Raw genomic sequence first — 18,294 nt, forward strand, 5'->3', positions numbered from 1 at the left:
AGCGAGAGAGGCAAGCAGAGAACAGATTTGGCCGAGAAGATTTAAATGTATGCGTTGCAAGTCTTCTGGAATTTAAGCTGCAGTTGATTATTGGAAATAAAAATTCTGATCCTTTTTATGAAACGGATGTCATTTCCCAGTAATTCACTGCAACTTAAACCCCCATCAGCATGCAATAACTGCAAATTGAGTTTCATCTAATGGCCAAGAACAGAACGACCACAAATCCCATAAATGAAACATCCCAGCCTGGAGACAGGCACACAGCGCAGCTAGAATACAGAAAGAGATGGCGGGATAAACAGATAGCTCTACCACACGACAACCTTAAACAAACAGGCTTGATATAGAATGGGAAGGATTTGGCCAAGATCCTACGCCCATGATGAGTTATAGCAGGGGTTGCAACAGAGATGCTGCAATTAGTGACGTGCCATCGGGTTCAAAGGTCGGAAAGAGCCCATCCCCGCCCATCTCACCGCAAAGTAGAATCAAATCCTGGTTTTGCTTTTAATCACTGAGCAATGCCAACATGAAGGATGACTCAAACCCAGCTCTGGCCTGAATACAAGACAGTCAACAGCTAAATAACATGCTGACATTCACCCACCAACACCTAATCAAAACAAGGCGTGAAAGAGCCAACTAAACAAGGTCTGAAGAAAGGTCTCGACCCAAAAGTCACCCATTCCTTCTCACCAGCGATGCTGCCTGTCCTGCTGAGTTATTCCAACATTTTGAGTCTATCTTCAGTTAGAACAGATTAGTCCACAGTAACGTAATTTACCACAGCTTTTGTGTCTATCTTTAGTGTAAACTAGCAACCGCAGTTCCTTTCTGCACAACTAAATAAGATATCGGAGGATAGTTCATTGCCAATACAATTTAGAAACAGCAAACTTAACTGATAGAGAAACAGACAAAGTGCAGGGATAACATGAACAGGTCAGGCAGCATCTGAAGATGCGTAGATAGATAACGTGTTGGGTCATAGAAACATAGAAATTAGGTGCAGGAGTAGGCCATTCGGCCCTTCGAGACTGCACCGCCATTCAATATGATCATGGCTGATCATCCAACTCAGTATCCCGTACCTGCCCTCTCTCCATACCCCCTGATCCCCTTAGCCACAAGGGGCCACATCTAACTCTTAAATAAGCCAATGAACTGGTGCCCTTTGGTGACAGTTCCAGAGATTCACCACTCTCTGTGTGAAAAAAGTTCTTCTCATCTCTTCCCCCTTATCCTTAAGCTGACCCCTTGTCCTGGGAAACATCGGGAACAATCTTCCTGCATCTAGCCTGTCCAACCCCTTAAGAAAACATCTCATCTATTTCTATCAGGATCTATCTTCACACTGGTCCTGACCCGAAATTAAACCGTGTTGCCTTTTGGTAAAGTTTCTGCTTTGGAAACGATGCTAATGGGAGGGAGATGAGCAGTTGTTACTTTTCTTTATGCTCATAAGGGTTTGCTCATGCGAGGGATCAACGTAAAACCCTCTCAGATCAGCTGCAGCGCTTGTGCACGCAATTCTTTTCCCACTTCTCTTGTCAGTGCAGCACCTCCCCCCGAGATTCCACCACACATTCGGAGAGAGTGGCCAGGATCTTATAGACTTCTATAGATCCCTCAGCCTCCTGGATTGGAGAACCTCCATTATAGGAAGAGTGTATAGAATGCATTTATTAGTTTCCTTGAACCAAAGGAGGGGGCTGAGGGGTGACCTGACAGAAATCCATAAGATTAAGAGATTATGAAAATCTCCCCCCCACCCCCATATGAAAATCTCCCCATTATAAAGGCACCAAAAGCAAAAGGGGATAAGGTGAAAGGAAGGAGTTTTAAAGGGGATCTGTCATGCACAGAGTGTGGTTGATATCTGAAAAATGCCATTGGTGGTGGAATCAGATGCCATTACTTCTTTAAGAGACAGTTAGACAAACACTTACCTCGGCAAGGCATAGAAAGAGAAGATCCAAATACAGACAAGTGTGTAGATGGGCAAAACCATTGGCATGGACACATTGGGCATAGGGTCTGCTTTTTTGCTCAACAACTATGGCCATGACCAAGGTTCCCCACCCGGCTTTCTGCTAGCTTCTTTAGACTTTAGAGATACAGCATGGAATTGGGCCCTTCAGCTCATCAAGTCTACGCCGACCAGTGCACTACACACAAGGGCCAATTTACAATTTTTACTGAAGCCAATTAACCTGCAAACCTGTACGCCTTTGGAGTGTGGGAGGAGGCTGGGGCACCTGGAGAAAACCCAAGCGGTCACAGGGAGAACAGACAAACTCCATGCAGGCAGCAACACTAATCAAGATCGAACCTGGGTATCTGGTGCTGTAAGGCAGCAACGTTACCACTGTGCCACCCAGCGCTAATTCTATGTCAGAGTAATCATTGGGCTCATGCCCACTTGAGGTTTGAAAGATGCCAAGTCTCATTTCACCTGGGATGCTAACAGTGAGCGGAAAGATATTGTCAATCCTTTGACCTGATGGTGCAGCAAAAAGCAGAGATGAAATACATCGTCTACCATCCACTCCATCTACGAGCTAAGCTTGTAAAGGAAGAATCAATTGTTCCAAAAACCAATTCATATTTTATTTTCTGAAAAGAGTAGCTTCTACTTACATACAATGGTGCTTGATTTGGTGAGAGTCTCATGACAGAGGCTGCTGTAACAAGAGGAAACATAGCAAGTTAGTTTTTAAGCCATAAAGTTACTCAGTAACATATTCAGCCATAAAACCACACATGGGTTAGGAATTTAATACAAGGTTTAAACTATGACCGCATGACATTCTTCTTTAAATCTAGTTTAAATGTTCCTCGATTAATTTCATCGCGACTTTCCTACATGTGGAACAGACTCCATACTTTTTTACAAACATTGTGTTTTCCTTGAACGACTAAAATATAAATAGCACTTACAGTGCCCTCCATAATGTCTGGGACAAAGACCCGTCATTTATTTATTTGCCTCAGTACTCCACAATTTGAGATGTGTAATTTTAAAAAATCACATGTGGTTAAAGTGCACATTGTCAGACATGTGACAATAATAAACCTGAACCAAAGCGTTAACGATTGTGAGCAAATCCTGACATAAAGAATCAGTCTGAAGACGAGTCTCGACTCGAGACGTCACCTATTCCTTTGCTCCATAGATGCTGCCTCACCTCCTGAGTTTCTCCAGCATTTTTGTCTACCTTAAAGAACCAGGCTGGTTTGTAGTTGTGTGGCTCCTTTACAAGTAAACCTCTTCCTGTGTTTATGGGGCGAGGGTATGGTGGGATGATTAAAATAGTTAAAAGCTCAAATGTTAGGTTTTGACAAGGAGAAAATAATGGGGAAATTGTGTGGGGAAACCAAGTCATCGCGGATCAAAGGCTTGGGTTGACAATGTTTATCGGGACATTCTAGATTTGCCTTCACAATCTGCTGAATCTAATGGACAGTTTTAGTTTAGGGATAGGATGCAAGCAGGCCTCCACGTGGCGCATCCCAGGCAATGCTGACGACAGAAACTGTACCACAGATCAAACCTGGGTCCTGGAAAAAAGGTTTCGACCCAAAATGTCACCTATTCCTTTTCTCCATACATGCTGTCTGACCCGCTGAGTTACTCCAGCTTTTTGTGTCTATCTTCGACTTAAACCAGCATCTGCAGTTCAATCCTACACTTCTGGGTGTCTGGCATTGTGAGGCAGCAACTCTACCGCTGCTCCACTGTGCTGCCCTGCCAACAATCACTGGGATAGGTAACTAAAGAGGCACTTGGTGTCCGCAAAATCAGAACCCAAGGTTGTTGCCAGGAGAGAAGAGAATATTATGCACAGTGTCAAATATAAGTATGACTTTCTTTTCCCCTCCTCATCATTTGCAAATCTCCTCCTCCCAGCTCATAAAAATGTTAACAGCCAATGTCAACAAAACATGACTTCCTCAACTTCATATAAGAGGCAGTGTCAGGGTTTTATTATCAGCTACTGCATGATTTCCTTCCCTGGCTCAAGTGCGTGGTTCTTAATGGAATTCGAGGCAAACAGCCTTGTGACTCATATTGAGGTTGTCCTACTGTAACATAGGATTCATGCCATCTCCCAATCGGACTGCTTGCTTTAAACCTCCGACATGCCAATCAAAGACCAGAAAGAGAAATCACATTGAAACAAAAGAGAATCACAACTTCAGTTCAGTTTAGCTTGTTGTCACGTGTATAGAGGTACAGTGAAAAGCTTTTGTTGCGTGCTAACCAGTCAGCCAAAAGACAGTACATGATTACAATTGAGCCATTCACAGTGCACAGATACATGATAAAGGAATAACGTTCAGTACAAGATAACACCAGTAAAGTCCGATAAAAGTTAGTCCGCGGGTCACCAATGAGGTAGATAGTAGTTCAGGACTGCTCTCAAGTTGTGGAAGGTTCAGTTGCCTAATATATTTTAATATCATTTGAAAACAATTAATGGTAGGAATAATTTAGCAGGCAGAGGAATGGTAATTAAATGGTATTTGAGTATTTCAAAATACATTTGGATGACAGGTTAAGCAAAGAGTGGAGGGTTAATGAGGGAAGTGACAGTGCTCTTGGCTTTCAGTTCTGCTCTTAATTTTGAAAACACAAAGAATGTCCTTTTGCACAAAATACTTGTGATTCACATGCAGTGCCCTTGGCCAACACGCATTGCTACACTTCATCATCCTTCTGTCTCAGAGGTTTGTCACAAACAAAAAAAAACAGGCCTGCCAGTTGTTACCTAAATGCTTTGGCCCACATTTTGGTTTCAGTCATACACGTGGGATATGAGAAACAAGTCCTGATAAAAAGTCTTACACTTTGGTTGTGGCACGTTCCAATAACTCAGAATAATCGCATCATTCTAGCACAATCACTATTTTATCATGACTGAGACATTTAGGAGAAAAATCAAGTGCTGGAGTAACCCAGCGGGTCAGGCAGTACCACTTGCAAACAAGCTGGTTTGAAACCGACAATAGACACAAAATGCTGGAGTAACTCAGCAGGACAGGCAGCATCGCTGGAGAGTAGGCATGGGCGGCGTTTCGAGTCGAGACCCAAAATCTCCCCCTCCCCTGGCTCTCAGTGTGAGGAAGGGTCACCACCCGAAACGTCACCTGTTCCTTCTCTCCAGAGATGCTGCCTGTCCCGCTCAGTTACTCCAGCATTTTGTGTCTATCTTGAATCTGTAACGTTTTGGTTTGTCATCCTTCTGCAAAGCCACCCCTGTTCTTCTCTGGCCCATTACAAAGCCCCTCACCTATGTCGATCTATTCCCTTCCACACTTTGTCCCGTCTCCCTCCTTTTCAGGCTTTCTTCCCCCCTCTCTACACAATCAGTTGGAAGAAGGATCCTGTCCCAAAACATCACCGATCCATGCTCTCCAGGAATGCGGCCTGACCCGCTGAGGTACTTCAGCACTTTGTATCTTATTTGTAATCCAGCATCTGCAGTTCTTTGTGTCTCTAGGAGAAATAACACCTAGACTCATGGACCCAAGGTAGCGTAGACAAAGTACTGCAACACCCTGGAAGGAGGCGAGATTAAAAATCTTGAATGATGCCCAAAGGATACATTGGGCAGGATATCATTGTGCTCATGTGTTTCCTTGTCCCTGGAAAACATCTTCACATTCCAATGCTCACTTTAATGATGCATTGGAAGGACGACATGTCTTGCTCATTTGCTCACAGTCTTCTTCCCTGTGAAGCAGTTAATCGCAGGCCACATGTCCTCTTCCAAGATACCAACCCCTAATGTTAGCGATGAATCTCCAATGCAATGCTCCGAGTAGACAACCTACTTAAAATGAGAATTAAGATGCAGTTCGTCTAAGCTCTGGTTAAGAAGTGACTTCAAAAGAACGACAGCGTCATTTGATGGACCAGAAATGCCATGTGATCTCGGGTCCATCCAAGTAAACAGACTGGGCCTCCACATAGTTTTTCATCTGAAATACAGCATCACCTCAGTTCTAGATTGCATGTCAGGTCGCTTCATACGTAATGGCACGAGCTACGACTCACATTTACCATGCTCTGCTCTGGGTCAGAAGGTGTGGTGTCCAGTCCCACCACGGCGGCACAGCAGAAGAGTTGCTGCCTGACAGCGCCAGAGACCCGGGTTCGATCCTGACAAAGGGTGTTGTCTGCATGGATTTTGTACATTTTCCCCGTGACCGTGTGGGGTTTCCGTGGGTGCTCCAGTTTGATCCCACACTCCAAACACATACAGGTCAGTACATCAATTGGATTCGGTAAAAATTGTGAATTGTCTCGAGTGTGTAGGATTGTATGGGGTGATCGCTTGTTGGCATGGATCAGTGGGTCGAAGGGCGGGCTTCCAAGCAGTATCGCAAAACTTTAGTCCTACTTTCAAAACAAAATCTCAGCTGACACTCCAGTGCCACACTGAGGCAATGTTGTACCAACAGCGATAGTCTTTCACAATGAGACCTCATGTACCCTCCACATACTATCTGGAGTCGGACTTTACTGGCATTTAGGTTAGTTTAATTTAGAGATACAGCACCGAAACAGGCCCTTCACCCTACCGAGCAACAACCCTCTGCACATTAACACTACCCTACACACACTAGGGACAATTTACACCAAGCCAATCAACCTACAAACCTCAACGTCTTTGTAGTGTGGGAGGAAACCCAAAGATCTTGGAGAAAACCCACGCTGTCACGGGGAGAACGCAAAAACTCCGTACAGACAGCAGCCTTAGTCGGGATCGAACCCGGGTCTCTGGTGCTGCAAGCGCTGTCATTCAGCAAATGTACTGCTGTGCCACCGGTATTATCTTTCACCAAACGTTATTCCCTTGTCATGTATCTGTACACTACGTCTTTTTCTTCCATCATTTAGTTGAGTTCAGTTTATTGTCACGTGTACTGAGGTACAGTGGAGAGCTTTTGTTATGTGCCATCCAGTCAGTGGAAAGACTACATGATTACTATCGAGCCATTCACAATGTGATACACAGCAGGAGATTTAGCCCAGGATAGTAGATAGTTTTCCCTCAGTCATCAACATCAAGTACAAATTATCTGCCCGTTAACGGGCAACATTCTACGAGGTTTGTTCTATCAAAATTGGCTTTTAATTCAAAATTGCATTCCATGCGCCTGCACTTCAAAAAGATTAGCTTCGAAGCTGCTTTGAAAGGATCAGAAGCCAAAAAAGTAATACCGATGCAAGCCTTCCTCCCTTTAAAGCCCACAATTAGGGTTGAAGACAGGCCAATTAAGGATCGAGGGCAAAAGCCAAAAATTGTACAGCTAAACCACTTGGTTATATTTAATGAAAAAGGAATAACTTTAAAATTGGCAGCCTTGGCTGAGACTAGATCGAAATTCAAGTTCAAAGTCGAGTGCCTTCTGTTTAACCACACTCACCACAACAGAGTCAAAAAAGAGGAAAAGATAGGATTTAGTAAAAAGGAATGAGTAAAACAAATGCAATGCAGATCCTTGCAGGTTTTTATATTTTTGCTGACAATCAACACTTCTTTTCAAATAAGATAAAGCTCTTAAGTCTTTGAATGGCAAGCTGAGTATTGGTTGGATAACCTTCACCTCCTACAATCAGCAACAAGCTTTGAAGGAGCAACATGTCACAACTGGAGATCATGGGTTTCTCCGAAAATATAAACCAGATGGGTGTATGGAACTGCCTCAGAGTTAAATTTAACTCAGTTGGTCAGACTGCAGAGTGGAGGCAGAGGGAAGGTTGGCGGTTCGGGTTAAAACCCTGCATCAGGACTGAATGTAGAAGGGATAAATTCAGCACCTCTCAACTCGCAAACTGGCCATCTCCCCCGTACACTCGCAGTCCTGATGAAGGTCGCCATCAGAAACATTGATCATCTTATTGCAACCACAGACGCTGCCTGAGCCGCTGAATTGCTCCAGCAGTGTGTTGCTCCAGCACCTGCAGTCTCGGTTCTCTGCTTCAAATGTAACCCACGTGGGTTTTCTCCGGGTGCTCTGGTTTCCTCCCACATTCCAAAGACTTCCAAAGGTTCTGTAAAAACTTGCCCTGGTGCGTAGATTAGAACAAGTGGACTCGACGGGCCGAAGTGCCTGTTTCCATGCTGCATCTCTAAAACTAATAAAAACTAAAACCTGAAGACTGTGCAGTTTAGGATGGACATTCAACCTTCTACCCTGCATCTCTCTCGCATGTATCAGGAAACCCAGGTGATCACGGGAAGTGTGAACTTCACACGGATGGCTCTGGAGGTCAGGTCCTTAGAGTTATGAAGCAGAACTACTACCTGTTGAACCAGTGAGCCAGAGACAAAAGACACTAAATGGCTTTACGATTGAATTACAAGAGGCATTGAACCTAATGATTTGTGTTTCCCCAGCTCACCCCAGACGCTCCCGCGTGGGCGGGCTGGTGCGGGGCGGAGACGGTGCTCCGGCGACTGAGGCAGCGTTCTGGCGGCAGCGACCTGAATCCGGGGCTCGGCCGCGGGCCAGTGGATGACATCGTCGGGAGCTCACGGATCACAGGTTGATGCCTGTTTTCCGGAGCTCCCATGGCAACAACTGCGTCCGCTGGACTGGAGGGCGTCAGCTTCGACCACCCCCGGGCCGTGGAGCTTGAACCGTGGGACTGACTTACCATCGCCCTGTGGGGTTTCGCCTCAGCGCAGAGGGAGACGAGGAGGGAAGAGACAGCAACCCTAAGACTTTTGCCTCCATCACAGCGAGGACGTGCTTGGTGAACTCACTGTGGTGGATGTTAATTTGTGTTTATTGTGTGTTGTTTATTGTTACATGTATGGCTGCAGGCAACAACATTTCGTTCAGACCGAAAGGTCTGAATGACAAATAAAGGATTTAATTCAATTGAGTCAGATCTATGCAGTGTAGAAACATGCCTTTGACCAAGTCTGCACCAAACATCAACCATCTACGATTGGATAGTCTGAAATCCAGCCAGGAGTAAACCAAAACCTTGCATACTTTGTCTTTGCACAGAAAACATCCAATGCCTAGAGGCAGCATATAAATTGTGTTCCCAATTCCCAGCCAAACCAATGAGGAGCACAGGTTAACCAGAACTCCAAATTGGAGAATAACACAGCTTCCTTATAATCAGTGGACTTGCCAGGTCTCCTCCAGCAACATCCAACCCTCCTGCACTCGGACCACAGCTCTCTGGTCTGCGGTGATGCTTCGACTGCCTAAAGTTGGCCACAACGCCAAGGGCAACCAAGGATGGGAGTGTACATTGGCAACCCACCAGCTAAAGCCTCAGAAAATGGGAATATAGTGCAGTTGTACAGTGCCCTCCATAATGTTCGGGACAAAGACCCATCATTTATTTATTTGCCACTGTACCCCACAATTTGAGATTTGTAATAGAACAAATCATGTGTAGTTAAAGCGTCAGATGTAATTTCTGCATGGTGACACCAAAATGTATAAAAATGGCCTTTATTAAAATCTGACAATGGGCACTTTAACCACGTGTGATTGTTTGTATGACAAATCTCAAATTGTGAAGTACAGAGGCAAATAAATAAATGACGGGTTTTTGTCCCCATTATGGAGCAAATGTAGTAATCGAGGTCACATTAGTGAGTATTCAGTCATAATTCTTTAAAGTTTAAAAGAATGAGAGAAAGATAACTTGGTGAGGTGTTTGCCATGATGGCGAGATGCTCTCAAAATAAGTGGTCAACCATTTAGGACTGGAGTGAGAAAGCTGGAAGAGAAGTGTTACCTGACCCGCTGACGTCCTCCAGCACTTTGTGTCTTTTTTTATATAAACCAACATCTGCATTTCCTTGTGTATCTGAATAATAGAGACTGAGGAACAAAATGTAAATAAAAGCCTCAGCACTGACTTTTGTGTAATGATCTTCGAGCATTTCTGAAGCAGTCCTTAACTGGGGCTGGGGGTGGGGGGGGGGGGGGGGGGGGGGGATTCATTGATGGACTGTCTGTTGTAAAGGGTGCCCATTACGCTCATGTACTGCAATGGATCTAGAACTGGTTCCGTTTTTTGAGAGAATTTGGATACAAAATAGACATAGCATTGAAGGTACATGCACTCAAAATCATGGGAGAATTAACCAAGAATAAAGCTCTAGAAAACTTCATTTGTCTTAATGCGACAGTTTTGTACATGGGTCCACTTATCAATCCTACAGGCTCCTTCCCACTCCACCTTCCAGGAAGCCTTAGTCAGGGCAAGAAATCAGATTCAGATTACTCCAGCACTTGGTCTTTCTTTGCAAACCAGCAAACGCAGACTGGGCGATCGTTTTTGCGGAACACCTTCGCTCAGCCCGCGTGAACAAACTTGATCTCCCGGTTGCTGGACACTTTAATTCTCCTTCCCATTCCCACACAGACCTTTCTGAGGGGGGAAAGATTTAATAGGAACCTAGGGGTAGTTTTTTCACACAAAGTGTGGTGGGTGTATGGAATGAGCTGCCAGAAGAGGTAGTTGCGGCAGGTATTATCGCAATGTTTAAGAAACATTTAAACAGGTACAAGTATAGGACAGGTTTAGAGGGATATGGGCCAAATGCAGGCGGGTGGGACTAGTGCAGATGGGATATGCTGGCCAATTTGGGCCGAAGAGCCTGTTTCCACACTGTATGACGATATGACTATGACTCACTCTGAGCAGTAGATGTTTATCAAGGAACTGCAGATGCTGTAAAATCGAAGGTAGACAAAAGTGCTGGAGAAACTCAGCGGGTGAGGCAGCATCTATGGAGCGAAGGAAATAGGCAACGTTTCGGGTCGAGACCCTTCTTGAAGATATTACCGGTTCTTGAAGAAGGGTCTCGACCCGAATAGCTGCCTATTTCCATCTTGCTGCCTCACCCGCTGAGTTTCTCCAGCATTTTTGTCTACCTGTACAGTCTGGGGCGGAAAACCCGGGGGGGCCAGAGGGGACATCCCCCCCCCGGATTTTAAAACCCAGTGAAATCTCCGCTTTCCGCGACAGTGGGGATGGGACTGATGATCGAGGGCGCCGATTGGACGAGAGAGACGTCGGTCAGCAGGCAATGGGGGGCGGGACATGATAATTCAGCGGGATGATTGGAGGAGGGAGGATGACTGAGGATAGAGCGCGGTGATTGGAGGAGGGAGCGTGGCATAGACCTGCGCCTCATCTGCAGCCAGAATCGATCCCGGCCAGCTCTCCGGCGCTGTCCTGTCCCCCCCCCCCCCCCCCCCCCCCCCAGAGAGGTGGCCAGAGAGGTCACAGAAGGTTGATAAAGGTCGGCAGCAAAGATCCTCCGCTATAGGATCTTTGGTCGGGAATCAGACGGGCCAGCACAGAGAAACAGCGCTAAACCCAAATGCAGCTCAACTCTGCCTGTCCCGCCAGGTGAGCCTACAGCCTTCCTAGACTTGTGGGAAATATGGCCAGCGCGGAGAAGCAGCGCTGGTATCCCGTCATTCCAGACAGGGCTGTAGGTTAACCCGGTGAGACAGGCAGAGTTGAGCTGCATTTAGCGCTCGATTGAGCGTGTGCGCTTGGCCGCCAAAAAATTGTGTCCCCCAGTCCCCTACATGTTTTTTTAGCGAGTTCCGCTCTTGTGTGCAGTAGATGACTACATGACTAAGAAAAATCACCTGGGGACCACTGTAATAGTCAAGCCTGGAGGTATTAGGCTACATACTTGAGGATTTCAGCAGCGGTTGACAAGAGAAAGAACGTGAGGCACATGTTGTAATGGGAGTGATTATCGATGGTACCAGTAATAGATTTTCAGAAGGTACGGGATAAGGTACAACTTAAAAGTCCATGAATAATTGGACAACCAGGTTCAACCCAAGTGGCACGGAGGAGACCAGCACTCAAATTAGTGCAATTTAAGAATGAATGTTACGCTTTGTGTGATAACCTTAATGAAATTGCAGCAAATTGGTGCCATTATTATCAAAGACCTGCAACCATGGGTACTTCATGTGCAGGCAGGTTCAAGAACACAGGTTCTGAGCAGCACTGCAGCTCATCAATGCCACCTTTGTCTTTGGCCATAACATGCATCAAGAGTAATCAATGCACAGTTCAAATAGTTCATCTGTTATTTCTGGCTCATATTGAAGGTTACAATAGTAACCATTTGGGAAAACATTAGTATTGGTGAGATATGAATAGTCATGCATCGTCTTTTCTTTGGATAGCACGCAAAGGAAAGTTGTTTCACTGGGTATATGTTAAGATAATCAACTATAACGATAATAAAGAGCGTTGGCAAATGCATTAACTTTTGGATGTTAATTTATTGAAATAGAATTGGCTCTGACAATATATAAACAATAAACATTTGACTCCCAAGATTGACACAAAGTGCTGGAGTAGCTCAGCGGGACAAGCAGCATCCCTGGATAGAAGGAATGGGGGATGTTTTGGATCAAGACCCTTTTTCACAGTGCTGAATCTTAGATATTAACCTGCCCATACAACCTCCCTTCCATTGATTCCATCCACACATAGATGGTGATATGGAGAGTGGGGGGGGGGGGGGGAGGGGTTGGGGAAGGGAGGAGAATGTGGGGGGGGGGGAAGAGAGATGGGGGGGAGGGAAAGGAGGGGATGGGGGGAAGAGAACGTGGGAGAGAGAGTGGCGGGAGGGAAGAAAGCGGGGGGGGGGGGGGAAGAGAGCGGGGGGGGGGGTAGAGGGGGGGGGGGAAGAGAGCGGGGGGGGGGAGGGAAAGCGGCGGGGGGGGGGGGGGGGGGGGAGAAAGCGGGGGGGGGGGGAAGAGAGGGGGAGGGGGGGGGGGGGGGGGGGGGGGGGAAAGAGAGTGGGCCCTGCTGTAACTCTCCCAGGATCAGAGAACTATAATGCAGTGACCCAAGCGTGCTGAGATCCTTATCTATTACAAATTTGCTTTGCAGCACTCGTGCATTGAACCGTCGTTCATCTGTCCTTTTGCGTCACATCAAAACTTCTTTCCAGTAATAACAAAAGTTTGGAAATACAAAACTGCATCACCACAATGCTGGTGTCACAGCTCATCTGTGAAACCAACATGTTATTGAAGTTCGGCACAAAATGCCAGAGTTATTCAGCAGGACAGACAGTCTGAAGAAGAGTCTTGACCCGAAGCGTCACCCATTCCTTCTATATAGAGATGCTGCCTGTCCCGCTGAGTTACTCCAGCATTTTGTGTTTATCTTCAGTGTAAACCAGCATCTGCAGTTCCTTCCTACACATGTTATTGAAGAGCTTGCAATATCCAAATTAATAAACCATCTCATAAGAGGATATCATAGCTTAAAATTGAAGGTGATTTTCATCTCAAATGCTATCCCATTCGACAACAGAAAGAGTTGGGGTTAGGCAGCACCTCTGGAAATAACATAGAGATGACATTTTGGATGCTAACCTCAAATGCCAACTATCCATGTTCTTCAGAGATATTGCCCGACCCACTGAGTTACTCCAGCATTTCGTGCCACTTTTTTTGTAAACCAGCACCTGCTGTCTTGCTTCCACATTATCCCTTTCTACATTGTGACACCATGGTATGAATTAAAACAGCAGTTCAAATCTGTGCCGTCAAAGGATCGTGAGTTCCTGGCATGAACGCTGCCTAATCAAAAAGCAGGCAAAACCAGGTTACCCCAGGAGCAAGGAAGCTTCCCGGCAAACCCCCCATAATGTCAAACTTATTTGGTTTTCTTTGCAAAATGCCCTTCTCTGCATTGGTTCACATGCAGACTGCCTCACAGACACGTGTGCAAGTATACACTTAGAAACAGTCATAGACTAGGTGCAGTAGACCTTTCGGCCCTTCGTGCCCGCACCACCATTCAATATGATCGTGGCTGATCATCCAGAATCAGTACCCTGTTCCTGCTTTCTCTCCATAGCCTTTGTTTCCGTTAGCCCTAAGAGCTATCTCTAACTTTCTCTAACTTCCAGTCCGCACCGTTTTCGTGTGAAAGTAGAAACAGGACTCTTTGATTGACTCTTCTCCTATCTTCTTGCATATTTTTATCAATGCACAAAGTCACAAAACAGCTGCTAAATTAAAAACGCTGACGTTTGCAATTTGTAAAAGCCTGGGTCACAGAGAATTCAGAAGGGTTCATTTGCAGCTTGCATTTTGTTTCGTTTAGTTTATAGATACAGCTTGGAAACAGGACCCTTGGCCCACCAAGTCAACACCGACCAGCAATCCCCGCACATTAACAATACAATACAATACAATACGGTTTATTTGTCACATTGCACATAAGTGCAAATGAAATGAATATGTCAGCAGCGGTGCAATTAAAAAGAACACACACAAAAACACAATAAAATTTGAACATAAACATCCACCACAGCATTCATCACTGTGGTGGAAGGCACACAATTTGGCAAGTCCTCCTCCATTTTCCCCACTACCCTACGCACAATAGGGAAAATATACGTCTTTGGAGTGTGGGAGGAAACCAAAGAGCTTGGAGAAAACCCTCGCAGGTCACGGGGAGAACGTACAAACTCCGTCCAGACAGCACCCGTAGTCAGGTTCGGACCCGGGTCTCTGGTGCTGTAAAGCAGCAACTCTACTGCAGTGCCACTGTTGTCACTCATGTTAAATGAGCAATGGCTAACTTTAAAAAAAATGTGGATTCATTTTATCTTAGAACAATTCACATTTTACCAGGAGCAGGCAATCTATTAAAGAACAGTTGAGGTGTGTGCAGAAATAGTCAGAATCTTATCAATATATATTCTGATCACACTGCCTCTTCCCTCCCACAAGTTGAATGTAAAAGCAGCCAGCAATTATATTACCATCCTGTTATGTGATGAGAAACATGATATAGGTATCTCTCAATTTGAAAACATTCACTGGAACAACATTGACCCATTGGGGAATGGGATATCCTCAATAGATGATTCTATTTTCTTACCATCATGTGCCATTCTCTTCCACTGAGAGTATAAAATGCCAACATCGCCAAAATCCCGTTCACCCAATCTCTTCCACTTGCAAGCTTATTTGTCTGTTTCCTGGACCATAACTCTTTCATAAATCAGGAAGACTTTAGATTCTGTGTTGTACTGTACAAAAGGGCGACTCAGTGACCCGGCTGTAGAGTTGCTGCCTTGCAGCTCCAGAGACCCCAACCTGTGCTGCCTGTACGGAGTTTGTACGTTCTCCCCGTGACCTTTGTGGGTTTACTGCAAGTCATGGAGTTTCCTCCAACACTCCAAAGACATACAGGTTTGTGGGTTAATTTAGCTTCGGGAAACATTGTAAACTGACCCTAGTGTGTCAGATAGCGCTAGTGTACGCGGATCGCTGGCCAGCATGGACTCAGTAGGCCTGTTTCTGCACTCTATCTCCAAATTAAACTAAAAGACAGTCCTCTGCAGCCCTATAGCAGCTAGCAAATCCATCTAGCCTGCCCCTGAGACGTTCATTCACGTGTATCGACTTTACGCAAACTGGACTTGCATAATCTGGGGAAGACCTGTCCTGTCAAATAATTCTATCGTTTATTTTGGATTGCAGCTGGCATCAACTGTTCTTGTTAAGGATAACTTTTGAAGTGGTCAAGCTAAAAATGAAGCGGTTTGCTTCCTCTCATCCCAAAAAAGCCCACAACTTGCTTCTAATTAACTAAAAAACCTCCGCGACTCCCTCTGCCAATGGTGACTGAAGTGATTAAATGTATTGAAACAGCTGCTGCCCCAACCAGCCACTTGGCAACACTGATTAACAACCAAATGAAGCATAACCAAACTAGATTTCCGGACATTGCACCTAGTATTAGACCATATAAACTGGGATGTGAAAAGCTTCAAATTGGCCAGTGTGCATTGTTTTAATTCAAAGTGCTTTCGACTCTGCTGTGGAAAGATTTACTCAATATTTCAACCAGAAGCCATCCCTTTGGGGCCCAGCTGGGGGAAAGGGGAAGCAATTCTCAATTTAACTTCTTCCTACCGCCTGAGTAATTTCTAATGTTCATTAACCAAGGCAGAATTTTTGTTGAACTGCTTTTGTTCCAAATAGCCTCAAAGCATTGTGTAATGAGCAGGGCCTTGCAGCAGGGATGGATGGAATGGAAACACTGTTCTATCCATCCATCTTGACTGACCATATGTGACACCAGCATGGGATTCTTATGAGCCTTAAATGACTCTGGTGCTTTGTTTCCACTTCTGGACCAGGATAACCAATCCAAGTGTTAATTATTCCACGCTGAAGCAAAATATAATGAATTACCTACTTATCCACCAGCAGTTTGATTTGTCGCCTTATGTTGTCCAGTTTTACACTTTCAACATGACGTGATGTTCTCAAAGTCTGAAGAAGGGTCCCGCCGCTGCGTTACTCCAGCATTTTGTGTCGATGTTCTACACCTACTTCCTCTACAGTGTCTTTAACCAGGTTTTGCCGGTTTCTAGTTTGACGGTGCTGGATCCAATAGGGCTCCACGAGGGAGATTGTGGCTAAAGTGCTCTCTGCCAATGGTTCTGTGGCCAGAGTCACACTGCTTCCATTTCACCTCCCCCATAATGTGTGCTCTCCTCACCCATGCTTTCAACAACTTCCTACCAGAGTAACTTGGGCTCTCCTATACCTTCATGTACTAATGTTATGGAAAACCAATGTATTCTCAGGAAGCATCCCGGCCCAAAACGTCACCTCTCCATTTTCTTCAGAGATTTTCTTGGTTTTTGATTTTGGTTTCCTGTCCTCCAAAATAGTCCAAATGGAATTTAAACTGGAGGTGGAGGGAGGACTTAAGCAAGAATGAGTTCTTGGGGAAAAAAAGAGCTACCTTAAATTTAGTTGCATTTGGTTGGATAACTATGGTAGGGTGAAGACTATTCCATGCTTTAATTGTGCGGGGGAAGAATGAATTGCTGTACACATCTGTCTTGGTAGCTGGTATCTTAAATTGGACCGAATGCCCTGAGATGAGGCCTGATCTGCCGAATTACTCCAGCACTGTCTTTTTTGTAAACCAGCATCTGCACTTCCTTGCAGTGTGACTTTGTTAATCTTACTGACATCGTGGACTAAAGGGCCTGTTTCTGTTCTGTACTGTTCTATGTTCTATGCTAAGACACATTGGCCGTGAAGTATAGCAACGAGAAAAAGGAACTTGCATTTAAACGTATTTTCAATAACCACAGGATATGCGGAAGTCCTTCAGAATCAGCTGCTTAATAGAATGAACAACAGGCTGTGGTGCAGTTGCTGTTTTAATTGATCTGTATCTGGTTACATCCACCGTCAGAGATTGGACTAGGCAGTCCCAGTCACTTCTTCCATGCGGTTACTGTATTGTAAATAGGCATGCTGCAGTATTTTTTAATACGCAGGCTATTCTGACAGCATCTCCCAAACACGAGGCCACGACCATCGTGGAAACAACGGCTGCAAAGAGTCTGTGCATGAAATACCATCATCTGCAGGTCCCTTGTACGTCTTTGGAATGTGGGAGGAAACCGAAGATCTCGGAGGAAACCCACGCAGGTCACGGGGAGCTGCCCTTCACCCAGACTCAGGAAGATATTGCTGCTCCATCCCCAACTGTAAATCCACGGCTTCATTGACCACCTGCACTTTCAGTAGACGACTGCAAAAGTAGTCACTGCATCTGCTAGCTTTGCCAAAGGCAAATTAAATTAATTAGTAATTAAAAAGCAAAGGATAAATGTGAGGCAATTAGATAATTGGACAATTATTTTTGTCAGACCACCCAAAATCTCCAATTTCCAACACGGAATCTTCTACACATTGCTGAAAGCCATCCAGTTTAACATCTTATTCAGTAGCACAGCAGCTTAATAGTCCGATGGGCAGCAGGGTGGCGCAGCGGTAGAGTTGCTGCCTTACAGCGAATACAGCGCCGGAGACGTGGGTTCAATCCTGACTACGGATGCTGTCTGTACGGAGTTTGCACGTTCTCCCCATGACCTGCATGGGTTTCCTCCGAGATCTTCGGTTTCCTCCCACATTCCAAAGACGTACAGGTTTGTAGGTTAAGTAGCTTGGTGTAAATGTAAAAATTGTCCCGAGTGGGCGTAGGAGTGTAAATGTGCGGGGATCACTGGTCGGCGCAGACCCAGTGGGCGGAAGGGCCTGTTTCCGTGCTGTATCTCCAAACTAAACTCGACAAACCTTTAGCTGGAAGTAACGCATAAATATCCTCGATCAAAGTAAGGCTTGGTATGCAGGAGGGATGGGGATAAACATCCAGGGCTCTGACCAATTTCTCCCTCGTGATCTTTATTGTTACACAACCACTGT

The 18,294-nt window shown here is 45.3% G+C and overlaps 1 protein-coding gene across 4 annotated transcripts in view; it reads right to left on the bottom strand.

Annotated features, from left to right (window-relative positions):
* LOC129712758 (A-kinase anchor protein 13-like) overlaps nucleotides 1-18,294 on the bottom strand; it is a 387,357-nt gene that overhangs the window by 283,791 nt on the left and 85,272 nt on the right. For all 4 annotated transcript variants that reach the window (XM_055661466.1, XM_055661468.1, XM_055661465.1 and 1 more), the window contains exon 3: nucleotides 2,644-2,687. In XM_055661466.1, the coding sequence (XP_055517441.1) occupies nucleotides 2,644-2,676 (33 nt within the window). In that variant the 5' untranslated portion in view covers nucleotides 2,677-2,687. The remainder of the gene's footprint in view (nucleotides 1-2,643; nucleotides 2,688-18,294) is intronic.

This window comes from Leucoraja erinacea, chromosome 33, assembly GCF_028641065.1.
Source record: "Leucoraja erinacea ecotype New England chromosome 33, Leri_hhj_1, whole genome shotgun sequence".
Taxonomy (NCBI): Eukaryota; Metazoa; Chordata; class Chondrichthyes; order Rajiformes; family Rajidae; genus Leucoraja; species Leucoraja erinaceus.